The 26,379-nt window shown below is 51.3% G+C and overlaps 1 protein-coding gene across 1 annotated transcript; it reads right to left on the bottom strand.

Annotated features, from left to right (window-relative positions):
- Positions 1–570: 570 nt before the first annotated feature.
- Positions 571–23,172, bottom strand: FPOAC1_012228 (uncharacterized protein; the record flags this gene model as incomplete). The annotated part of the gene is made up of 3 exons (XM_044856586.1): positions 571–10,389; positions 10,429–20,275; positions 20,336–23,172. The coding sequence occupies 3 exons, from the start codon at positions 23,170–23,172 to the stop codon at positions 571–573; spliced, it is 22,503 nt and encodes a 7,500-aa protein (XP_044703899.1).
- Positions 23,173–26,379: the final 3,207 nt, after the last annotated feature.

Raw genomic sequence — 26,379 nt, 5'->3', positions numbered from 1 at the left:
AAAGATGCAATTAACGTCTTGTATACTCTGTGAACAATCGACGGCCTTTTCGTTCACGTACTCTAAGGAAGCCTTGTACAGTGATATATTCCAGAATACGTTTTGGCTAATCAGTAGTGTGGGGAACTGTATAGAATGCTTGGAAACTCCATAGGGATTGATTGTATGTGGCATGGCTCTTGACTTGAGATGGAACACAGCACGCAATGGACACACAAGGCATGAGTCACTTGGTAATGAGCGAAAATTAAATAAACATATATGTTCAATTTCTGTACAAAAACATCATGACAATCTGGATAGTAACAAGCTAATTATACAAGATATACAGACATAGGAAAGGACTCAGGGTCAAGACCCTCTCAGTTAGGTACATCGAGAGTCTGACTGTCGCTATACATAGGAAAAGAAATCAGTGTCATAACACTCGTGTTCTTGACGCGAGAGTGCTTGACTGTCGGGAACATAGGAAAATAGAGGATGTAAGGGTAAAATCCCTTTTAGTCTTAGACAGGGAGCGTCTGACTGTGGTGGGTATACATAGAAAAAGCAATAAGATTCGATATCCTATTACTTGGAGAGGTTTTGACTGTCGATACACCTGGCACCATCGTTCCATGAGGATACTGGGCCTGTTGAGATAAACTTGGGGTTGCCGATCGTTGGCGCAATGGGGAATTGGTAAATGTTTCCACTGCTGTTCTCCGAACCGTAGAGTGAACCGTCGGCAGCGGCGTAGAGGGCTCCCCAGATGTTGTCGCCAGTGATATCTCCGAATGACTTCATTGTCTGCCATGTGTATGATGTACGACTGAAACGGCATAGAGTGGACGATGAGCCATCGCTGTTGTACATGACGGAATACATAAAGTCGCCTCCTCCTGGGACAAAGGCCCAATCGGCGGCCTTGAGGGAAGTTGTAGCAGTACCACTCATGATGATCTGACCATACTTGGCTGAACCAGGCATGAGGTCGATGACCCACCATGCGCCTCCGTTGTTCGAGATCCAGAAGCGACCTTGGTTGTCGATATCACCCATGTTGACGGAGCGGTCACTGGTACGGGCGGGGAGCAAGGTAGAAGTACCATCGCCGCCGATGCGAATGAGTTGGGTACCGGAGTTGTCCATGTACATACCATAGATGTAGTCGTCAAAACGGTTGTAACCAATACCGTTAATCCAACCACCACCTCCGACAGTACTCTTGATGAGGGTTGTTTTACCAGTGGTAATCTCAACACGGTAAAGGGCCGTCTTCTGCATGAGATAGCCGTAAACATCGCAACTGAATTGAGGACCGGCACTGGTGTAGGCAGGAGCAACAGGCCTAGTAGTTGTCGCAATGACCACGGTGCCAGCATCGCCGCTGGCGCCAGGAGGTTTGTAGGTGGTGTAAGCACTGGAATCAACTGTAGTGACTGTGACGGGTGGCCGTTGGACAATAACAGTACCAGGGTCACCAGCCTTGCCGGGCGGCGAGTATGCAGTCGATGTGGCAGTCAGAGTGGTAGGACCAGCTGTGGTGATGGTAACATTGTAGGGAGTGGGGAACTGGACCAGAACTGTGTCGGGAGCACCAGGATCTGAGGCTGTCATTGAGACCGTGGTCACTTGAGTGATGGTGCTAACTGTTTGTGTTGTTGTGACCGTGGACTTGGGAGGGTACTGAATGAGCACCGTGTTGGGGCTATTCGGGTCCGCTGCAGTCATCGAAACCGTAGTGGCACGGGTAATAGAGCTGACTCCCGTCTGTGTTGTTGTGACTGTAGATTTGGGAGGGTATTGAATAAGGACTGTATCAGGACTGTTTGGATCTGCGGCTGCCATCGAAACTGTGGTGGCACGAGTAATAGAGCTGACCCCCGTCTGAGTTGTGGTCACCGTTGACCTAGGCGGGTACTGAATGAGGACTGTATTAGGACTGTTCGGGTCCGCGGCAATCATCGAGACTGTGGTGGCACGGGTAATAGAGCTAACTCCTGTTTGAGTTGTTGTTACCGTTGACTTGGGAGGGTACTGAATAAGGACTGTATCAGGACTGTTCGGGTCTGCAGCAGCCATTGAGGTTGTAGTAGCACGAGTAATAGTGCTAACAGTCTGGGTTGTCGTCACCGTAGACCTAGGTGGATACTGAATAAGGACTGTATCAGGGCTGTTCGGGTCTGCAGCAGCCATTGAGGTCGTAGTAGCACGGGTAATAGTGTTGACCGTCTGTGTTGTCGTCACCGTAGACTTGGGAGGGAACTGAATAAGGACAGTATCAGGTGAACCCAGGTTTGTGGCAGTCATTGAGAGTGTAGTAGCACGAGTAATGGTGTTGACCGTCTGTGTTGTGGTTACTGTAGATTTAGCAGGCACCTGCACAAGCAAGGTAGCTGGACCGCCCGAAATACCTGGGAGCGCGAGAGAGGTAACCACTTGAGTCAGCTGTGGGACTGTGACTGTCGAGGTAACGGTAATGCTAGGCAATTGCTGAGAAGTGCTGGTTTGTTGCTGAATGGTGGTCGCAGGATCCAGTCCGATACATCTTGCACCATCTCCCTTCAAGTTGGCGATGGAACCACCTGGGATGGAGACAGGATTAGCACTGCTTCCTAGGGTGAACTTCCATGTCTGGCCAAGAAGGTTCTCTTGTGCATATAGAGTGCCGCCTGGGCCTGCCCAAACTGCTCCCCAGACGAGATTGAGACTTGTAAGTACGAGGTTGGGATATGACTGGTATCGCTCCCAAGTCCGCGTTGTACGAGACCAGCGAACAATGTTTGTGCGCATGAGGCCTGATTCAATGATCGAGGCCTGGACCGCATAGAGATAATCACCGCCACCTGGTACGAAAGCCCAGTCACCTATGCCAGAAATGATATCAGCAGATGATGTGCCATTGGCGATCACCTTGTTGACCGTAGGTGAGGTCGGGTTGACATCAACACACCACCATCTCTTGCCACTTTCAGAAAGCCAGAGGCGTCCCTGGTCATCGACATCACCCATGGTGATAGTATTTGAAGGAACAGTGACAGATAAAGTCTGATACTGCCCATCTTGAGCAATGCGAATAACCTGGGACTGAGCGCCGCCAAGAACAGTGTTAACAACCCCAGTAACAAGACCTTGATCAATAACACCGTAGATGTAGTTGTCAAACTTGTTGTATCCGATGGCATCAATTGCACCACCTGATCCAATATTATTGGAGACTGTAGAGCGGCTGCCGTCGTTGAGATTAACTGATGTAAGAGTGTTGCCAACTAGGTTCGAGATCACATAAGCTCTCCCGTCACAGGTGAATGGTGGGAAAACAGTCTTTGCATCAATACACCTGGCGCCGTCTCCTTGTAGGTTGGCGATGGAGCCACCAGGTATAGACGTAGGATTTGCGGTATTCCCCAAGGTGAATTTCCACGTTTGACCGAGAAGATTCTCTTGACCGTAGAGAGTACCATCCGGTCCTGCCATGACGGCACCCCAGATTAGGTTGAGGCTTGTAAGAACAAGGTTTGGGTAGGATTGATAGCGCGACCAGGTATACGTTGTGCGCGACCATCGGACGATGTTAGTTCGAAGAAGACCTGACTCGATGACTGATGCCTGTATAGCATAAAGGTAGTCACCTCCACCAGGCACATACGCCCAGTCGCCCACACCGGAGATAATGTCTGTTGCAGAAGTACCACTGTTAAGTAGTTTTCCGAATGTGGAAGAAGCAGGGTTCACATCAATGCACCACCATTTCTTTCCGTTTTCTGAGACCCAGAATCGCCCCTGCTCATCAACATCGCCCATATCGATCATGTTGGAAGGGATAGTAAGCTTCAGTGTCTCGTAACCACCGTTCTTAGCGATACGGATGAGCTGAGATGAAGCGCATCCGAGAAGACCGCAAAGGACTCCTGAGACAACACCTTGGTTGACGACACCATATATGTAACCGTCAAGCTTGTTGAATCCGATACCATTGATGGCGCCTGCCACACCGGCGACGTTAAGGAGGCTACCACCAGGGCCGATTCCAGTCGCAACCGTGGTTCTGGTTCCATCGACAAGGTTGACCTTTGTGAGAGTGTTGCCAAGAAGGGTTGAAATGACGTATCCAAACCCGTCACAATCAAAGGTTGGGCCAAAGGATGCTTGAGGTAGTTTGCTGCTGGTACTACTAGATACCACTGCAGGCACTTGTACGCTCGAAGAAGTAACCAAAGTGGGTGCCGTCGATACAATTGCAGAAGAGACGCTCACTGCTGGCACCGATGCTATTGAGGTGGATACTGAAGGAAGGCCGACGGAAGGAACACCAGCCGAGGGTATACCAACAGATGCTACGGATGTTTGGGACGTGGTCGAAACTGATGATGATGATAGACCTACAGACGGCAATCCAGCTGATTGTCCAGTAGGTACACCAGCAGATGGTAGACCAGCTGAAGGTAGGCTAGCTGAAGGAACAGCAACTGAGGGTACACCAGCGGATGGCACATTCGCTGTAGGTACACTAGCTGAAGGTGCACTGGCTGAAGGTACACTGGCAGATGGAAGACCAGCTGAAGGTAGGCTAGCTGAAGGTAGACCAGCTGTAGGTAGGCTAGCTGAAGGAACAGCAACTGAGGGTACACTGGCAGATGGCACATTCGCTGTAGGTACACTAGCTGAAGGTGCACTGACTGAAGGTACACTGGCAGATGGAAGACCAGCTGAAGGTAGGCTAGCTGAAGGTAGACCAGCTGAAGGTAGGCTAGCTGAGGGTATACCGGCAGAAGGCATGGATGCTTGGGAGCCTGAAATTATACCAGAGACTGATGGAATACCAATCGATGGCGCAGATAAACCACTAACCCCTGATGATGATGCAAACTTCCCACCAGGGGCCTCAAAGGTCATTCCTGGATCACCTGTTGAAACACGTGAATCTGATGAGAGCCCGGCTGATTGCGCAGACAATTGAGAACCAGTTGGGAGACTGGCCGAAGGCGCAGAGAGTTGAGGACCAGTTAGTAGACTGGCTGAAGGCACAGACAGCTGGGAAGCACTAGGCAAACCAGCCGAAGGCGCAGACAGTTGAGGACCAGTTGGTAGACTGGCTGAAGGCACAGACAGCTGAGAACCAGTTGGGAGACTGGCCGAAGGCGTAGACAGCTGAGAAGCACTAGGCAAACCAGCCGAAGGCGCAGACAGTTGAGAACCGGTTGGTAGACTAGCCGAAGGTACCGATAAGCTATTAACCTCCGATGAGGATGCAAACTTTCCACCAGGGGGCTCAAAGGCGGTTGCTGGAACGCCAGTTGAAGCAGATGGAATACCGGCAGAAGGGCCGCCTGAAAGGCCATCTGAAGGTACTGATAGCTGGGAGCCGGTTGGGAGAGTCGCTGAAGGCGCTGAGAGGCCAGCTGAAGGTACTGATAGCTGGGAGCCGGTTGGGAGAGTCGCTGATGGCGCTGAGAGGCCAGCTGAAGGTACTGATAGCTGGGAGCCGGTTGGTAGACTGGCCGATGGCGCTGAGAGGCCAGCTGAAGGTACTGATAGCTGGGAGCCGGTTGGGAGAGTCGCTGATGGCGCTGAGCGGCCAGCTGAAGGTACTGATAGCTGGGAGCCGGTTGGTAGACTGGCCGAAGGCGCTGAGAGGCCAGCTGAAGGTACTGATAGCTGGGAGCCGGTTGGTAGACTGGCCGATGGCGCTGAGAGGCCAGCTGAAGGTACTGATAGCTGGGAGCCGGTTGGGAGACTCGCTGAAGGCGCTGAGGGACCGCTTAAAGCATCGGCAGAAATACCACTTGAGGGTGCTGAGGGTTGAGAGCCGGTTGAAGATGGGCCAGTTGATGGTGCCGATAGACCACTGATTCCTGACGGAGATGCAAACTTCCCGCCAGGGGCCTCAAAGGACGTTCCTACATTACCATCGGTACTAGTGGAAATAAAGGCTGTGTCGGGTTGGGTGGTTGTGTCCATAGTGGGTGGAACTTGAACAAGCACAGTTCCTGGATCACCAGCAATTGTTCCAGGGTTGTATGTTGTCCTGGTATTGCTAATTGTGCTGACTGTTTCGGTGGTTGTAACATTATATTCGACAGGAACTTCAACAAGCACAGTTCCTGGGTCACCTTCAGTTGCGCCTGGATTGTAAGTAGTCCTGACCCGGGTGATAGTGCTGACTGTTTCCGTCGTTGTGACATTGTAGTCTATAGGAACCTGTATAAGTACTGTATTCGGGTCACCTTGTGTTCCAGCTGGTTGGTATGTAGTTCTGACTCGACTGATGGAGCTGACGGTCTCGGTGGTAGTGACATTATAGTCTGGTGGAAGTTGCACAACGACAGTGCCAGGGTCACCCTGCATGCCAGCGCGGGCAAATGTGGTTGATGCTCGTGTGATCGTTGCTACAGTTGTAGTTCTGGTGACATTGTAATCCGGCGGAAGGTCAACGTATACAGTACCAGGATCTCCAGCCGTACCAGGCGTGGAATATCTAGTAATAGGTCTGCTGATCGTCGAGACCGTTTGAGTTGTTGTAACATTGGTGTCTGGCGGCAGCTGAACAAGAATAGTACCAGCATCGCCCTGTGTGCCGGCCGGAAAAAAGGTAGTTGAAGGCCTCGTTATCGTAGGAACAGTAGTGGTTCTTGTCACGTTGTACTCCGGCGGCAAATCCACATAGATTGTGCCCGGATCACCAACTTCACCTGGCTTCGAGTACCTTGTTACTGGTCTGGTAATTGTCTGGATCGTTTGAGTTATCGTAGTATTGGTGTCTGGTGGCATCTCAATAATGATTGTACCAGGGTCACCTCTCTGCGCAGCGGAAGCGAATGTTGTAGATTGCCTTGTGATAGTCGGGACGGTTGTCGTGACAGTGACATTGTACTCCGGCGGGAGATCGACATAGATCGTGCCTGGATCTCCAATCTCAGCTGGCTTAGAGTAACGAGTGACTGGCCTACTGATTGTTTGCACCGTCTGGGTTGTTGTGACATTGTACTCAGGGGGCACCTGAACAATAACAGTGCCTGGATCTCCTTGCGTTGCACCTGCGGCAAAGGTTGTGCTTTGGCGTGTGATACTGTAGACCGTTGTAGTGACAGTGACGTTGTACTCTGGCGGCATATCGAGATATACAGTGCCAGGGTCGCCGATCTCAGTGGGAGACGAATAGCGGGTGACTGGCCTGCTGATAGTCTGCACAGTCTGAGTTGTCGTAACATTATATTCAGGAGGCATCTCGACAAGTACCGTGCCAGCATCTCCTTCCGTTGCACCAGGGGCAAACGTTGTGCTTGGGCGAGTGATCGTGCTGACTGTTGTGGTGATGGTGACATTATGGTTTGGTGGTACGTCGATGAAAACAGTGCCTGGATCACCCTTGGTACCAGGGGTAACGTACCTCGTAGCTGGGCGAGTGATTGTAGAAACGACTTCGACAATAGTTGTGTTTGTTTCAGGGGGCTCTTGTATAATCACAGTGCCGGGATCGCCTTGTTTACCAGGCGGCGCATAGGTTGTAGTGGCCCGAGTAATACTGTTAACGACCTCAGTTGTGGTGACGTTCCTAGCTGGGGGCATTTCGATGATAATGGTGCCTGGGTCTCCTCTGTTGGCTGGTGCAGAATAGACAGTTGAAGGCGCAGTGAGTGTATCGACTACAGTCGTCCTTGTGACATTCCTGTCTGGTGGGAGTCTCACAATTACAGTACCTGGGTCGCCGCGGCTTCCCGGAGACGAATAAGTAGTATAAGCCTGGGTCAGCGTGGGGACTTGTTCTGTTGTTGTGATATTGCGGTCAGGGGGCAATTCGATAATGACTGTGCCTGGGTATCCTTTGGTCGCAGGCGAAGCAAAGGTAGTAAAGGCAGCAGTACGACCAGGCACCTCGGTTGTGATAGTGACATTGCGATCGGGAGGGAGTTCGATAATGACAGTGCCTGGATCGCCTCTTGCGCCAGGTGCAGAATATGTCGTATAGGCGGCAGTGCGAGTAAGGACTTCGGTTGTAATAGTGACATTTCTGTCTGGTGGCATACCAATGATAACAGTACCCGGGTCGCCTTGACTTCCAGGCAAAGCGTAACTGGTATAAGGAGCAGTAAGACCAGTAGCCTCAGTTGTAATAGTGACGTTTCGGTCAGGTGGTATCTCCACGATGACAGTACCTGGATCTCCCTTGTTGGCGGGCGTTGCAAAGGTAGTGTATGGCTTGGTGCGAGTTGGGACTTCTGTTGTGATAGTCACATTTCTGTCGGGTGGCATCTCCACGATGACAGTACCCGGATCACCCTTGTTAGCTGGGGACATGTAGGTGGTAAATGGCTGAGTGCGGCTAGCTACGTCTTTCGTGATCGTTGTATTCCTGTCAGAGGGCAACTCCACGACAACGGTGCCAGGGTCGCCTTGTTTAGCCGGCGGCGAGTATGTCGTATAAGGGGCAGTTCGGGTTGGGACTTCGGTTGTGATTGTCACATTAGAATCAGGGGGCAGCCCGATGAACACTGTACCCGGATCTCCTTGCCTTGCAGGTGACGAGTAGCTGGTGTAAGGGGAGGTAATTGTGCTAGCGACTTCAGTAACTGTCACGTTACGCCCAGGGGGCACCTCGATAATGATGGTGCCAGGATCACCTCTATTCGCAGGTGCAGAGTAGGTGGTGTAAACAGCAGTCCTGTCGCTGACTGTCTTCGTCGTCGTAACATTCGAATCAGGAGGTAATTCAACCACAACGGTGCCGGGATCCCCACGGTTGCCCGGTGGCATATATGTTGTGTACGGGGCAGTTCGAGTATTGACGACAGTCGTAATAGACACATTACGATCTGCAGGCATGCCGATGATAACTGTACCCGGATCACCAGCAGTTCCGGGCGGTGAGTATGTCGTATATGGTGCTGTGATAGTAGCGTCGTCCTTGGTGATTGTCACGTTACGCGAGGGAGGGACCTCGACGAGTATAGTTCCTGGATCGTTTTCTGCACCGGCTGGTAAATAGGTTGTGTATATAGCAGTGATGGTGCTGACTGTTTGCGTGGTCGTGATGTTGAAAGGCGTAGCGGGACCAGGAGTCTCAATAATTACCGTGCCATTTTCTCCGCGGCTGGCAGGAGGGATGTATGAGGTAACGGGTCCGGTGAGCGTCCTTGGACCGGGTCGATAAACGGTAACATTCTGGCCAGGCGCATCGGTGATAGATGGGTTTGGCGAAGTTGATCCAACCTTTTGGTTAGGCATGATAATCGCAACGGTTCCCGGGTCACCTGGAGAAGCTGGTGGGTTATACCTAGTGACAGTGTCCGAAACAGAGTCTGTGGCCTGGCTGGTGATTGTGACGTTGTACTCTGGGGTCTCGACCAAAACGGTTCCCGGATCGCCAGCCTGTCCCGGCGGCATGTAGGTTGTAACTGGGGCCGTTACCGAAGAAGCACCTCGAGTTGTTGTGATGTTGTACGGGCCCATGGGTGTTTCGATAATGACCGTGCCAGGATCGCCAGGGCTTCCGGGCGGCGAATAGATAGAGACCAACGATGTTACTGACTTGGGAGCCTGTCTTGTAATTGTGACGTTATAATCAGGCGTTTCGACAAGTACGGTGCCAGGGTCGCCAGCCTCGCCCGGACTCAAGTATGTTGTGAAAGGTGTCGTGATTGTTGAAGCACCCCGAGTGGTAGTGACGTTGTAAGCAGCGGAAGGAGTCTCAACAATAATTGTACCCGGATCGCCAGGCTCTCCAGGTGGTGAGTAAGTCGAGAATACAGCGGTGGCTGTCTTGGGTCCTTGTCGTGTAATTGTGACATTGTAATTAGGTGTCTCGACAAATACAGTGCCTGGATCGCCTTGGGCGCCTGGAGGAGAGTAAGTGGTATACATCTTGGTGACTGAGGCTGGAGCAGCTCTAGTGACCGTGACATTATAAGCATTGTTAGGCGTTTCGACAACCACAGTTCCCGGATCGCCGGCGGAGGCAGGAGGAACATATTTAGTGCGAATGCTCGTGATAGAATCAGGGGCCTGTGTAGTGACAGTGACATTATAGTCGGGAGTTTCAACTATAATTGTACCTGGATCGCCTGCAGAACCAGGAGGGGAATAGGTAGTTAAAGGGGCCGTAATAGATGCTCCACGGGTGATTGTAACGTTATATTCATTGTTGGGTGTTTCGACGATAACAGTACCAGGATCGCCTAGGGTACCCGGAGGGGCATAAGTTGTTCGAAGGCTCGTGACGGATGCTGGTGCTTGGCGAGTAACAGTAACGTTATAATCAGGAGTCTCGACAATAACCATTCCCGGAGCGCCCGGAGAAGCTGGAGGTGAGTATGTTGTCAAAGTTGTTGTGACTCCAGGTGGGCCCGCTCTAGTAGTCGTGACGTTGTAATCAGGAATCTCAACGATGACGGTTCCCAAATCACTCGACTGCGCAGGAGGTGAGTAGGTAGTGAAAGGAGTGGTCACACCAGCGGGCGCTGCTCGAGTAATGGTGACATTCCCGTGCGGAGCCAAAGTCTGGTCCAGATAAACACTGGTCTGAGAAACGACTGTTCCTGGCTCTGTGCCACTGGGTGGGATAATAATGACATTAGTCTCTGCACCCGTAGTACCGGCATCACTTCCAGCGTTTGAATTTGCACCGGTTCGGGTGGAGGGATCTCCCGGAATAGTGACCGTTGCACTTATTGTGACATAAGAGTCGGTGTCGGCAGTACCCACAGATGATTGGCCAGAGGTGTTTACAGGCGTATAAATAATCTTCGTTCCAGGAGCTGTTCCTGAAGGAGGTACAATCTGGGTGACGTTCTCGGTAGCACCCGGAAACTTGGTGTTTGGCTCAATAATAGTAACATCTTCACGAGTATCAGTTGGTGTGATCGTGAGGGCATCAGGATTGCTTGAAGCAGACGAGAAAGGTGTGGTGTTTCCGCCAGTGGTAAGCACTGCTGCGATTGAGGCAGGACCAGAAGTGGACGGAACTTCTTGTTGAGAAGAGCTTTCTGGACGGGAAACAGGCGTCTCAATAACAACAGTACCTGGCTCGCCAGGGTTGGTCGGAGGAATGTAGCTGGTGATAGGGGTCTCAATCGTGCCGGGGCCAGTGTATGGCCGGAAGACAGTAGCGTTAGGACTTCCAGAGTGGGCTGGGATAGTGATTCCAGAATCACCACTTGTTGCCTGGGCTTCATGGGAGGACGTTGAAAGTTCAGTAGATTCGTCGGTGGACTGTGTCTCAATAATCACAGTGCCGGGCTCTCCAGAAGCAGTAGGAGGGACATATCTAGTAACAGGCTCAGTGATTGAGCCAGGTCCAGGATAAGGCCTGATCACAGTAACATTGGGGCTTTGGGAGCTCGGTGGTAAAGTAATCTCTGGGTTGGCTGATGTTGGGACCGAACTGGCCGACGATTGAGTTTCAATGATAATCGTCCCAGGCTCGCCAGAAGCGGTAGGAGGGACATATCTGGTAACAGGCTCTGTAATTGAGCCAGGTCCAGGATAAGGTCGGATGACAGTAACATTGGGGCTGTTGGAGCTAGGAGGAAGAGTGACAGCCGGCTTCTCGGTAGTCATCTGATCCTCAGATGTCGTCTCCTCCCGGGTCGTGGCCGCATCAGTAGGTGTCTCAATGATAATTGTCCCTGGCTCAGTACCAGTTGGGGGAACATAGATCGTAGTAGCCTCCTTGCCTGGACCACCTCTGATAACGGTAACGTTAGGGTTACCAGAATGGGCAGGGATAGTAACTGCTGAGTCTGACGTTGTCTCAGCGGATCGTACAGGTGGAGTTTCGATGATAACCGTTCCTGGATCTCCTGGAGTTCCAGGAGGTTGGTACCGAGTATAAGGACCCGTGAGCGACACTGAACCATCAGTCGTAATGGTCACATTCCTTTCGTTGCCGGCACTCATTCCAGGTTCGGAAGCAACTGTCTGGATGAAAACAGTACCAGTCTGTCCTGGTGTCTGTGGTGGAGCGTAGCTAGTGATAGGAGTCTTTACGCCTGGCGGTGCCAAAGTGTAGAAAGTAACATTCTGACCAGCGGGACCTGACGACACAGTATCGGCTGGGCCTGACATTGTTTCGATAGGGGCTAACATGGTGTTGGGAGTTGGAGCCGGGGTCTCTATAATAACGGTTCCATGCTGCCCTGATGCCGTTGGCGGCTCGTAAGAAGTGACAGGAGCAGTAATGACACCTGGGCCAGGATACTCGCGGACAATTGTGATGTTGGGACTTCCATTACTAGGGGGGATTGTGACGGCAGGAGCTGATGTTGGCTGGCTCTGAGGTTGAGCTTCTGTGGTCGACTCCTCGACAGGAGTTTCGATGATAACAGTTCCAGGCTCACCCGCGGCGGTAGGGGGAACATATCTGGTGACGGGAGCTGTAACCGACCCTGGACCAGGGTAGGGTTTAATGACGGTCACATTGCGATTCTCGTCATTCGACGGGATAGTGATTGCAGAGGAGGTTGCTGGCTGGCTGTTGACTGAAGATTCTGGAGTAGGAGTCTCAACGATGACCGTTCCAGTACCAGATACTGGGGAAATGGTTGTGACAGTGGTAGGTTCCGTGATTCGTGCTGTACCAGTGTATGGCCTGTAAATAGTGACATATACAGTGCTGGCACTTTGGGGTGCAAGAGTCTCGATAATCACGGTACCTGTTCCAGAAACCGGCGTCATTGTTGTGACAGTTACCGGGGCCGTAATTTGCTCGGTACCGGTGTATGGCCTGTAAATAGTCACAAACACTTCTTCAGGACCAGACATAGTGGTTGCGGCTTTCGTAATCGCCTCGGGAGTCTCAATAATGACTGTACCAGGCTGCCCACCAGAAGGAGCTATGGTCGTGACAGTGACTGGAGCAGTGATCACATCAGTGCCAGTATGTGGTCTAAACACCGTGACGTATTTGTCGTCTCCGGCAGGAACGGTCACAGGAGAATTGCGCATATCGCTGCTGCTGGTAGTTTCTGGTACCGGAGTCTCAATAATAACAGTACCAGGCTGACCATTGGATGGCGCAATGGTAGTCACCGTTGAGGGCGCTGTGATCTGAGGTGTCCCTGTGTAAGGTCTGAAAACAGTTACATAACTATCATCTCCGGCAGGGATAGTCAGAGGAGGGTTGGCTCCCTTGTTTGCTGTCTGTAGTCCGGGGGTTTCAATAACAACAGTACCAGGCTGACCATCATGAGGAGAGGCAATGGTTCGGGTGACTTCACCCGTGAACTCGCCAGTGCCTGTATGAGGCTCGTAGATGGTAGTGTAGCGACCAGGAGCAGAACTAGATCCTACTTCCGTCTCAATCACGATGGTGCCAGGCTGACCGTCATGAGGGGTGGCAACAGTCCGGGTAACTTCGCCAGTAAAATCACCAGGGCCAGTGTGAGGCTCGTACACGGTGGTATAGGCTGTAAGCGCCGCAGTTCCCGACATTAGTGTCTCGACGACGATAATACCTGGTTGACCATCGTGAGGAGTGGCAACAGTTCGGGTAACTTCACCAGTGAACTCACCAGGACCTGTGTGAGGCTCGTAAATAGTGGTGTAGGTTCCGAGTCCCGAAATTGCTGATCTTGGTGTTTCGATAACAACAGTCCCGGGTTGATTGCCCTGGGGAGAAGCGATAGTTCGGGTGACCTCTCCGGTAAACTCCCCGGCGCCAGTATGAGGCTCATAAATGGTGGTGTACTGACCAGGAGCTGACGACATTTCAACAACAACAGTACCAGGCCGGTCGCCTTCAGGAGGTGCAACAGTTCGGGTCACCTCGCCAGTGAATTCGCCAGGGCCAGTGTGAGGTTCGTAGATAGTTGTGTAACGACCAGAAGCTTCAGTAGGTGCTGATCCTGCAGTCTCGATAACAACAGTGCCAGGTCGATCACCCTCGGGGGTAGCGATAGTCCTGGTGACCTCGCCAGTATATTGGCCAGTACCAGTATGAGGCTCGTAAATAGTGGTATAACGGCCAGAAGCTGCAGTAGGACCTGATCCCGCAGTTTCAACAACAACAGTGCCAGGTCGATCGCCTTCAGGGGGAGCGATAGTGCGAGTCACCTCACCAGTGAATTCGCCAGGACCAGTATGAGGTTCGTAGATAGTTGTATAACGACCTGCAGCTGAAGTAAGAGGCTCACCTGGTCCTGGCGTCTCAATGATGACAGTACCAGGTTGGCCACCCTGGGGCTTAATTGTTGTGATAGTAACTGGAGCAGTGATTGATTCAAGGCCAGTATGAGGTCTGAATACAGTCAAATAGGAAGGCTCTGCAACAGGACTTGAGGTGACAGGTGGTTGGGAACCAGGTGTCTCGATGATCACGGTGCCAGGTTGAGTTCCTTGAGGCTCAATAGTTGTAACTGTGATTGGAGCCGTAATTTGGTCAGGTCCTGTATGGGGTTGATAAATCGTGACATAAGAAGGCTCTGCAGCAGGCCCTGAAGTGATGGGCGGCTCTGAACCTGGAGTCTCGATGATAACAGTGCCGGGTTGGTCGCCTTGAGGTGCAACAGTTGTAATGGTGATAGGCTCTGTGATTTTATCTGGGCCTGTGTGAGGCTGGTAGACTGTGACATATGAGGGTTGAAGAGCAGGTGTCGATGTAACTGCAGGGTCGGTCCCAGGTGTCTCGATTATAACAGTACCAGGCTGACCACCCTGAGGCGCAATAGTCGTGACTGTGACAGGCTCTGTGATTCTACCCGTACCAGTATGGGGTTGATAGACAGTAACGTAAGAAGCCTGAGCAGCACTAGTGGAAATAACACGAACTCCAGGAGTATCAAAAATGATTGTACCGGGCTGGTCGCCTTGAGGTTGGATAGTGGTCCTTGCACTGGCTTCCGTTATTTCACCAGTGCCAGTGTATTCCTCATAGATTGTGCTGTAAGAAGGAGCAGGGGGTGTTGTCGTTACGGGAGGTTCTGACCCAGGAGTCTCGACAATAATAGTACCAGGCTGATCACCGTTGGGGGCAATGGTTGAAACGGTCACTGGGGCCGTGATTCTGTCGGCTCCAGTATGGGGGCGATAAACGGTAGCAAAGGGAGCCTGTGTTTGAACAACAACTGTGCCGGGGAGGTCTCCCGAGGGAGGAATTGTGGTCGCAGTGATGGGCGCAGTGATCTGATCAACACCAGTGTATGGAACCGTGGTAGTGATGTAAGACTGAGGCGTCTCAACAACCACGGTACCTGGCTGGTCTCCGCGAGGGGGAATAGTGGTGATAGTCCTCGGTGCGGTAATCAATTCCGTCCCAGTATATTGCGTGGTGATCGTAACATAGGATCCGAGGGTTCCAATCACGACAGTTCCGGGCTGGTTGCCTTGAGGAGGGATCGTAGTAAGAGGAACCGGGCCCGTGATGGTACCAACACCAGTGTACAGAGTCGAAATGGTCACATAAGGTCCTTGGGTCTCAACAATAACCGTACCAGGCTGGTCGCCCTGAGGAAGGAGAGTAGTCACAGTGGTAGGCTCAGTAAGCATCTGTGTTCCAGTGTAAGGATTGGTGATTGTGACATATGATGGCGCGGGAGGTGTGGTAGTAACAGCCGGGCCAGCCCCTGGCGTCTCGACGATGATTGTGCCTGGCTGATCACCATTGGGCGGAATGGTAGAAACAGTAAGGGGCTCAGTAATTTGGCCTGTTCCAGTGTATGGCCGATAGACAGTCGCAAAAGGAGCTTGGGTTTCATAGATCACTGTGCCAGGCTGGTCACCTTGAGGAGAGATAGTAGTGACGATAGGAGCTGCGATCTGTTCGGTACCAGTGTAGGGCCTCGAAATGGTTACATACGACGGTGGAGAAGCTGTGGACGCTTGGAAGGCCTTTTGGCCAGGGGTTTCAACAATAACTGTACCAGGTTGATCTCCTTGAGGAGGAACAGTCGTCGTGATCGGTTCTGTAATCTGTTCTGTTCCTGTGTAAGGCCTCGAAATGGTTATGTACGAAGCGGGGGCAGGAGTAGATGTCACAGGAGGCGCTTGTTGTCCCGGTGTCTCAATAATCACTGTACCAGGCTGCCCATTTATAGGCTCAATGGTAGTGATAGTGACTGGAGCGGTGATCCTGTCTGTTCCAGTGTGAGGTTGATAGACCGTAACATAAGAAGCAGCCGGACCAGCAGAAGTTGTCACAGGAGGTAGGTCCTGGTCAGGGGTCTCAACTATAACGGTTCCAGGCTGATCAGCACTTGGACTGATTGTGGTGACCGTTACAGGAGCTGTTATCCTCTCTGGGCCGGTATGAGGACGATAAACCGTAACGTAGGTAGCAGTAGCTTGAGGAACAACGGTGCCAGACTCTGCAGGAAGAAGAGTCGAAGAGGACTCGGGTGCAACAGGGGTTTCAATAATAACAGTACCAGGTTGACCATTAGCAGGGGCAATAGTGGTAATGACGACAGGGCCAGTAATCACATCAGTGCCAGTATGAGGTTGGAAGACCGTCACGTAAGACTCATTGGGCCCAGGAGTCAGAGTGACAGTCGGGTTAGGACCGGGCGTCTCTGGCTCGGGGGTTTCAATGATGACAGTTCCTGGCTGGCCACCTGCGGGTGCAATAGTGGTAATTGTGACGGGCGCAGTAATGACACCGGTACCAGTGTGAGGTCTGTAAACTGTAGTGTACTGTCCACCTGGTGCGGGATCAACAGTGACTGGGGGGACGACGACCTTGCCACCAGTCTCAATGCCTGGAGTCTGAATAATGACAGTACCGGGGTTACCGTTCGAAGGTTCGACAGTTGTGACCGTGATGGGCTGGTCAATCTTGCCTGGTCCAGGATAGGGTTCGTACACTGTGATGTATGTACTGCCAGGACTGGCTGGGGCGGTGCTGGGAGCATTCGCATCTTGTCCCACCGAGGTAGGCGTCTCAATGACAACAGTGCCAGGCTGGCCATTCGTTCCCTCGATTGTACTAGTAATAGGTGCAGTGATCGACTCAGTACCTGTGTAAGGTCTGTAGACTGTCACGTATGAGCTACCAGGCCCAGGGGGAACAGTGCTGGGAGCATTGTTGTCTGGGGCTGAAGACGTAAGAGTCTCAATAATGACGGTCCCTGGCTGTCCTCCCGTGGGTGCAATAGTAGTGACAGTAATAGGTGCCGTGATAGTCTCAGTCCCAGTATAGGGTCGGTAAACAGTTACATATGAGCTGCCAGGACTAAGTGGGGCAGTTGAAGTAGCTCCTGTACCATCGCTGGTCTCAATTGGAGTCTGGCTCATTGGCGCGGGAGTCTCGATGATGATAGTGCCGGGTTGACCATTGACACCTTCAATAGTTGTCACCGTCACTGGGGCTGTGATAGAATCTGTGCCTGTATGAGGTCGGTAGACCGTCAGGTAAGAGTTTTCAGGACCAGGGGGGATAGTAACAGACGCTCCACGACTGTCGTCTGTCGATGTAGGAGCTTGGGTAGCAGGAGTTTCGATTATGATCGTGCCGGGTTGTCCATTTTCGCCCTGGATAGTGGTCACAATGACTGGAGCCGTGATGAGATTAGCACCCGTGTGGGGTCTGTAGACCGTCACGTAGGTGTTCTCGGGGCTGGGTGGAATTGTGACAGGTGCGTTATCTCCAGTTTGAGTTGTTGGGTCAGCAGTCTGCGCAGCAGGTGTTTCGACGATGATAGTTCCGGGTTGCCCGTTGGATGGAGGAATAGTAGAGACGGTAATAGGTCCTCCGATGACGCTTGTACCAGTGTAAGGTCGGAAAACTGTAACATAGCCATCAGTGCCTTGTGTGGAACTGACAGCTGGTGCTGAGCTGCTTCCATCATTGGTGGCTTGAGGAGCAGGCGTCTCAATAATAACTGTACCGGGCCGACCCGAAGTTGGCGCGACTGTTCCAACGGTGCGGGGCGCAGTGATAGTTCCAGGCCCAGGGAAGGGTCTGTATACAGTCACGTAACCACCGTCATCGGCAGGAATAGTAACTGCAGAAGCGGTGGTGGCCTGCTCGCCGGTGGATGAGGTCGAAGCTGCAGGCACAGGAGTCTGGATAACCACGGTACCTGGTTGACCATTGCTTGGCGCGATGGTAGATACAGTGACAGGCTCGGTGATAGTACCCGGACCAGGGTACGGTTGATAAACTGTGACATATCCATCTTGGCCTTGAGGGATGGTTACAGGTGGGCTATCTGTGCTTGATGGCTGGGACTCAGGTCCTGGAGTCTCAATGATCACCGTGCCAGGCTGTCCTCCCGTGGGTGCAATGGTAGTGACAGTAATAGGCGCTGTGATCGGAGATCCAGTGTGTGGTCTGTAAACGGTAACATAGTTGTTGCCATCAGCCGGAATCGTGACTGGAGGAGACGTTGTAGGCGATGGAGCAAACTTCGTGTTCACTTCAAGGGTAGGTGTCTCAATAACAATTGTTCCTGGCTGATCACCAGAGGCAGTAACGGAGGTGATAGTGATAGGTTGGTCAATGTTTCCTGGGCCAGGGTATGGCCTGTACACTGTTACATATGGGTTGTTGTTTCCAGTAGGAACTGTCACTGGGCCAGTCTGGGTAGCAGTAGGTGCATCCGAGTTAGGGGTCTCGATGATAACAGTTCCGGGCTGCCCAGATACAGGAGCTTGGGTATACGTAACAGCAGACGATATTTGTCCAGGACCAGGGTAAGGCCTGTAAATAGTAACATATGACCCAGTTGGCGCAGGTGGGATGGTAATAGGAGAAGCAGAATCACCATGCGTGGGCGAAGAAGTAGGCTCATTGGTGGGCTGGGTCTCGATAAATACAGTACCAGGTTGGCCATTAGTAGGAGCTTGGGTCAATGTTATCGGTGCGGTGATAGTACCAGGACCTGGGTAGGGTCTATAGACTGTCACGTACGAATCGGCGTTGGAGCTCACTGGAGCCGGAGTCTGGATAATGACGGTTCCGGGTTGCCCATCAGCTGGCGGTCTGGTAATCGTGATAGGCGATGTAATTACACCAGGTCCGGGGAAAGGTGTGTGGATCGTGATGTAATTATCTGTGATCAGTGCTGGGGTCTGTGACTGCGTCGCCGTTCCGGAAGCTGGGGTTGTAATGAATACAGTGCCTGGGTTGCCACCTGAAGGCGCCTGCGTGCTAGTGATTGGTGCAGTGATGACGCCGGTACCCGTGTATGGAAGGAAAACCGTGACATATCCTCCATCACCCTGGGCAGTATTTGGAACGCCCTGCTGAGATGTCGGCGGCGCAGGTGTTGTGATAAAGACAGTTCCAGGGTTACCGTCTGACGGAGGCTGCGTGCTGGTAATGGGAGCAGTGATAGTACCCGGACCGGGGAAAGGAAGGAACACGGTCACGTAACCATCATCCACAGCCGACGTGCTTGGAACGTTCTGTTCAGCAGTGCTCACAGGTGCAGGAGTTGTGATATAAACAGTGCCAGGCTGACCATTCGCAGGCGGCTGAGTGCTGGTAATGTCGGCGGTAATAGACCCAGGACCTGGGTAAGGGACGAAAACAGTAACGTAGCCGTCTGTGCCAGTCGTAGTACTCGTCAATCCATTCGCTTGCTTGGGAGTAGAAAACGCAGGTGCAGGGGTTGTAATATAAACAGTTCCAGGCTGGCCATTTGCTGGTGGCTGAGTGCTGGTGATATCTGCAGTGATGGACCCAGGACCTGGGTAAGGAACAAATACAGTAACATAACCGTCCGTGCCGGTTGAAGTACTTGTCAATCCATTCGCCTGCTTGGGAGTGGAGAACACTGGCGCGGGCGTAGTGATAAAGACAGTGCCGGGCTGTCCATTCGCTGGAGCCTGTGTGCTAGTGATGGGGGCAGTGATCACATCTGGGCCAGGGTACGGGATAAACACTGTCACATAGCCATCTGTACCTGTTGACGTGCTGGTCAATCCATTCGCTTGTTTAGGAGTGGAAAACGCAGGTATGGGAGTGGTGATAAAGACAGTACCAGGCTGGCCATTTGCAGGTGGCTGGGTGCTGGTGATAGGCGCAGTGATCTGGCCCGGTCCCGGGTAAGGGATGAAGACTGTCACATAACCATCCACACCTGAAGTTGTACTTGGCAGGTTCTGTTGGGCAGTGGTCTGAGGAAGAGGCGCGGGAGTCGTGATGAACACGGTTCCTGGGCTTCCACCTGACGGTGCCTGTGTTCGGGTGTAGGACTGCGTGATAACACCAGGTCCAGGGAAAGGAAGAAAGACGGTAACATAACCATCTGGCCCACTCGTAGTGCTTGGCTCAGGTAAAGAAGTAGTAGTGGTAGGCTGAGGCGCGGGGGTCGTGATGAATACAGTTCCAGGATTACCACCTGAAGGAGCTTGGGTCCTTGTGTAGGGCTGAGTGATCACACCCGGACCAGGGAATGGAAGGTAGACAGTCACATACCCATCAGTTCCCTGTGTCGTACTAGGCTGAGGAAGGGAAGTTGTAGGGTTCTCCGAAACGGGGGTCTGAATGACGACAGTGCCGGGCTGTCCTCCAGAAGGAGTAGCCTCAGTAACAGTGATAGGAGCAGTGATGATACCTGGGCCAGGGAAAGGTTTGAATACCGTGACATAGTTATCACTGCCAGTGACAGTAGATTCTGAAGCACTGGTTGTAGGGTTGAACTTGATCGGTGGGGGAGTCTCGATGAAGACGGTCCCAGGCCCTGTTCCAGATGCAATGATTGTAGTCGTAAAGATGGCAGTGATCACACTAGTACCGGAATACTGCTCCGTGACTGTGACAAACCCATCAGAGCCTGTAACTTGGGACTGAGTGGGCTGAATTTTCACTGGAGGAGTCTCGATGATGACGACAGTGGTTGACTGGCCACCTTGAGCAGTTGAAACAATCGTCTTTGTGACAGTAGTACTTACACCCGTGCCAGGTGTGTAAATGGTTGCAGTACCGCCACTTCCAGTAGGTGTAATAGTGATCGGGCCTTGCGTCTCAATAATCACGGTTCCTGGTTGACCGTTGGAACCGCTAATAGTGGTGACTGTGATGGGCTCGGAAATCGGTTCACCCGTGTGTGGGCGGTAGATGGTTGTGTATCCACCAGGAGTGTTCGGCTGAACAGTTACTGTCGCACCAGGCGCTGTCTCAACTTCAGTGACAGTCTGAGGTTCGGGAGCTGGAGTCTCAATAATGATAGTTCCAGGTTGACCGTCCGATGGAGATTGAGTAATAGTGATGGGCACAGTAATGGGATCCCCAGTATGAGGTCGGTAGATTGTCACGTAAGGGTTGTTCTTGCTCGGGGGAATAGTGATCTGCTGGCCACCTGGCTCGTTTGAAGTAACTGCATTTTGACCCTTGGGCGTATTGAAAGGCGTTTCCACGATGATGGTACCAGGTCGACCTCCATTAGGTGGGATGGTGATCGTGATGGGCTGGTTAATGGGGCTGCCAGAGTGAGGTCTGTAGACAGTCACGTAAGAGCCGCCGTCGCCAGCAGGGATGGTAATGGGTCCACTACCAGGAGCAGGAGTTGTTGGAATAGGCGTCTCGATGATAATTGTTCCTGGCTGTCCATTCTGGCCTGGTTGGGTGAGTGTGATGGGGACAGTGATGGGTTCACCGCTGTGTGGTCTGAAGACAGTGACATACTGACCCCCAGGTCCAGGGGGAATAGTAAAAGGATCATCAGGCTCTCGAGTGGTTTGACCACCGGACCCAACAGGAGTCTCAATAATGACTGTTCCTGGTTGGCCTGGTGCTCCACTAACAGTGATTGTGGTAGGCGTGTTGACAGCATCTGATCCAGTCGGACCTCGAATAACAGTGACGAATGAGCCATCAGCACCTGCAGGAATCGTGATCTCGCCACCTCCAGGTTGAGGAGAGGGGGTCTCAATAATGATAGTTCCTGGCTGGCCATTACTGGGTGGGACTGTAATAGTCGTGGCGGCCGTGATCACACCAGTGCCAGTAGGCTGTCTGACAATCGTGATGTATCCACTGCCAGGATCGGAAGGAAGAGTAATGACTGATTGTCCAACGCGAACGGCTGGTGTTTCGATGATGACTGTTCCGGGGTTCGTACCACTTGGTGGGATAGTGTAAGTCACGGGCTCAGTAATCTCACCAGAGCCGGCATGGGGTCTCAAGATAGTAGAGTAAGGGCTATCGCCGTTTGGAGGGATAACCTGAGGCTGGTTTTCATGCGAATTACCACCTTGGTTTCCACTGCTCCCAGTGGGGCTTGAAGGACCAGGCGTCTCAATGATAATCGTTCCGTCTTGAGTTCCAGAGGTAGGAACAAGGCGAGTAACAGGAGTAGAAATGGGCGTGTCCCCAGTGTATTGCCGAACAATTGTTGTGAAATGACTGTCACCACTTGGAGGGATCGTAACGGCGCCTCCAGGATTCTGGTTACCCGGAGGTACTTGGACAACAACCGTGCCTTGATCCCCTCCAGAGCCAGTTATGGTAGTGACTCTCGCTTGCGTGATGTATTCTGTTCCAGTGTATGTCTGAATTACCAAAACATCAGACGTGCTTCCACCAGCATTACCACCAGCACCGCCTCCTAGACCAGCACCAGCACCAGGAGTGCTTGGCGGTACGTCTTCCCATGGTGTCTGAATGACAACTGTGGCAGAAGCACCTCCTGCTGCAGGAATTGTTCTTGTGGCTTCACCAGTAATGCCAACACCGCTCGGCAAAGCTGAGATAATAGTTGCTGTGGGGTGGTCGTTTGAAGGTGGAATCGTCAAGGCACCAGCCTGACCAGACGAGAACGATGAGTATGCGGAACCAGGAACGTCGACGATAACTGTGCCGGGTTTGGTTCCTGTTGGTTCAGCGATTGTGATTTCTTGGTTCGTGGTAGCGTCTTCGCCGCCAGTATAAGCTTGAATAATCCTCTCGTAAGGGTCATCGGTTGTTGGTGCAATCGTAATTCTTGGGTGAGGAAGGAGTGTAACAGGGAAGAGTTGTCCCCCGGGACGTGTGTATGTTTCGATTATAGCTTGGCCACCGACGGTGTGGGTTACGGTAGCAGCATCAATCAGAGTCGCATCGAATGCTTGGCCTTGGTTCCCTTGATTTCCTTGATCTCCAGCGTTTACAGTATCGCCAGCGCCTCCAGCGTCTCCCGACAGTGTTTTCACTGCGTGCTGAATAAGAGACTCTGCGAAACCAGTTGCAATACGCATAGCTGCATCTTCAATTCCATCTTGGGCCTTAACGGCGAGAATGAGTGTTGAGGCTAACAGCCCCCGTGACAACCACATGGTGTAAGTTGTCGACAGAGACGTAACTAGCAGGTTAGTTTGGTGTTGAAAGAAATCCGTATGTGGTTCTCAACATCAACTCCAGCGGCTCCATGATCATTTATAAGAACCTTAGATGGACACGGTCATCTGGCACGTTCTCATCGTTTTTGGCTTCATTCTTCCATCGGCCTGTCTGTTTTCGTCGCCATTAGAGTTGCCATGGTCTACATCTGCCTGTCTCCACGATAGGCTGTTCTCGCCCACATGCCTGCATTCCCTAAAACCACTCCCAAAACGCTCCGGACAGGCCAGGAATGTCGTCATGAAGCTATGGCCCATGTTGCTCGCGGGGAGCTTTGTGAAGATCGCCGCCAGCTTTCTTGTATAGGGCCCAGATCCGAAGAATGTCGCCCTGAATAGGGCCTGCATGCGCCGAGTCGTGATTGGGCCATGTCTTAAAAGAGCCCTGGTCTAATCGATTTAGAGCACTTGACTGGAACGCGGCGGACCGATCGGGATAGTGTCCCCTTGCTAGTAGACTATGCGTAGATCGTAGACCCGGGGGATGTCTTGCATGGTGTTACTGTGCCTGTCATGGGTGAAAGCGGCTTAGTCGCCCACGCCACCCGCGCCACATATCTGTCAGTGCATCCGCGTGGGGAACGCTACTCTCCAGGAACCGCGTCCGTTTATTCGTGATCTGGACCGTAACCACTTCCACGTTGTGAAAGTTGGCTGTTCTCTTAAAGTTTGCATTTGAACATGAATGCCAAGCCCCCTGGATCTAACGATTTGCGGTCGTTTCCATTTATTTCCGATCCGATCTTTTGTTCCCATTTGATAGAATCGTCATGAAAATTAGTTTGTCAATATAATTGAAGCAAACGATTGGTCCGTGTATGAGCCAGGCACCATTTCAGTAAACTATATCACGACACTTGCCATAAAGGGCCAACAGACGGATTCCTCGTGCACGTTGGTCCCGATAAAACTCTTGTCTATGCTAAGGATCTCCGATCGCAAACTTCCTGATTTCGCGAGTTCATCATTAATACATGACGTCCAAGATTTATGACTGCACCAGCGGTCCAGCGCTAGGGTCTGAAAGTTGACCAAAGGAACGCGATCGTCAGGTTGACTGCTTACATCCGGTACGCTTTTCCGAAATTGCATCCGTTTTGGCATCCTTCTTGTCCTATTTTATGACTTCACGTAGAATTGTCTCATTTACCATGATGGTCCTGGCCGGCATCTCAATCATGCACTTGTCTCAGCTAGGAATCTTATTCAACCAAGCCTATTGTATTCGTTTGATCAACAAATCTTGCCCACTGACAATTACATTCTTGCCGTGTGGCAACTACCTTATTTCAAATTAATCCAATAGTATTATTAAGTTACTACGATATCGTTGTGGAAACCTTGTTTGGCCAGAAAATCAATTCACTTGATCAGCGTGGGAGTTAATCCTGTCGCAGTCTGTGGAGTAGCATACTCATGAGTCTCGGCCCAGTTATGCTCATTGATATGAACCTTAGATGAGAACTAAAAAGAACTTTGACTATTACCAACCAGGCGCCATAGGCCGGTTATCGGGTAGACTATCATATCATGGAAACTTGACGCCTCAGTGGAAGCTTCAGTACACCCGCTTGCCACCCGCTCTGTCGTCGAAACTTTATCTTTCCATTTTTCATTCTTCTCTTATTACTCATCTACACTTTAGTGAGATGCCTAAAACACCAACATGTGTAAGCTGGGCCAAACTGAGGTTTATGGTATACCAGGTTTTAGAGATCAAAGATGATTTTATCACGGTCTCAGAAGTAGCTTGTTTATCAACAAATGCAGATGTAGCTTACTCCCAGATTTTTTTAAAGATAGAAACGTTCTGGAACGCGCTGTCCAAAAGGCAGATATCAGAAATAACTCTTTAATTTTGAGAAGCTGGGATATTCATGTAGCCTCGATAGTGGGACTACCCTGCAGCTCAAACGATCACTCTTTAATATCGACGAGTTTCATGTTCAATCGTTCAACAGGACGGAGGTAGCTGTTCTGTAATACCACCATCTTGCATTCACTGTAAGCATTAAAAATACTCCGTTAGTTTTAATATTGTTATTCAGCTTGCAACTAAGTATGATTGATCCTCGAACTCGTCCTAATACATTATCTACTAAATAAGTCTGTTTAACGTTCTGTTGTTATTAGTATATAGGGTAGCCGGATCCTCGCGATTGGTTGAGATAAGATCATCCTGTAAGACATCTACCACCGAGGTTACAAATAACTCCTTCAAGATTCCATTCTGTTCATGGATAATACGTAGCATGCCGCTTCCGAGCAATAATGTCTCGCGCATCCCATGATCTAAGACATACTCTCTGGCAACCGATTGTGTGCCATTTTAGTGGTTCATGCATCGCACCTAGGCCTTGTAAGCCAGAAGCGTTACCCAGCCACTTGAAATAGCCGCGAGACATGCCGCAATAGCTATGTCTCATGTTCATTATATCTTGGACAAACGGTCATGTGCATGACGTCTGTTTTGACGACCTAAGCCCCTGGCAACCTCTGCAAACCGGAAGCTGCACGTACAATGCCACAGACATGTTGTGCTCTACAGCGCGATCCGGAAATTACATGTTGGAATTTGAAGCTATAACATCATATTCTGGCGAGGGATCGAGGTTATTGTTAGCAATCTGATTAAGCTTGATGGTGTGATTTCAAAAGTGACTTCCTCTCTGCTTGCAATTAATTCACAGCCATCAATCTTAACCTGTTAGGATAATGTTCCGTCTTTGAGTCGGATTGTGAAAGCTCCTGGGAAAATTGAAAGAGCCAGCCATATTGCCACACCACGCTGCGAATGACTACACACTCGTTAGTGATCAACTAGCAATTTAAACCAAATCCCATAAGACGGGAAATAAAACAATGCTCAACAAGTTCGTAAACTAGTTATTCAATGTGTAGTTCGTATATCTGATTATGTTATGCAAACTTGGTCATACATAGGGGGGTAGCTACCAATTCCTGTACTCATACCAATAAACTCTCAGTGTTCTATGAAAACGTTTCTACTTTGTTCAGGTTTGGTACATTTTGGAACTCCTAATCTCAGGTCCTCTTTCGTACTCAAGGTGGGACAAAAGCGAAAAGAAGCATTGCCCCACGGACCCCGCCATTGAAATTGCCCCGCGACGATGATGGCGATGG

This window comes from Fusarium poae, chromosome 4 (genome assembly GCF_019609905.1).
Source record: "Fusarium poae strain DAOMC 252244 chromosome 4, whole genome shotgun sequence".
In the NCBI taxonomy this organism is placed as follows: Eukaryota; Fungi; Ascomycota; class Sordariomycetes; order Hypocreales; family Nectriaceae; genus Fusarium; species Fusarium poae.
Note: the sequence above shows the minus strand (reverse complement) of the source record. Positions and strands in the feature narration are given on the sequence as shown.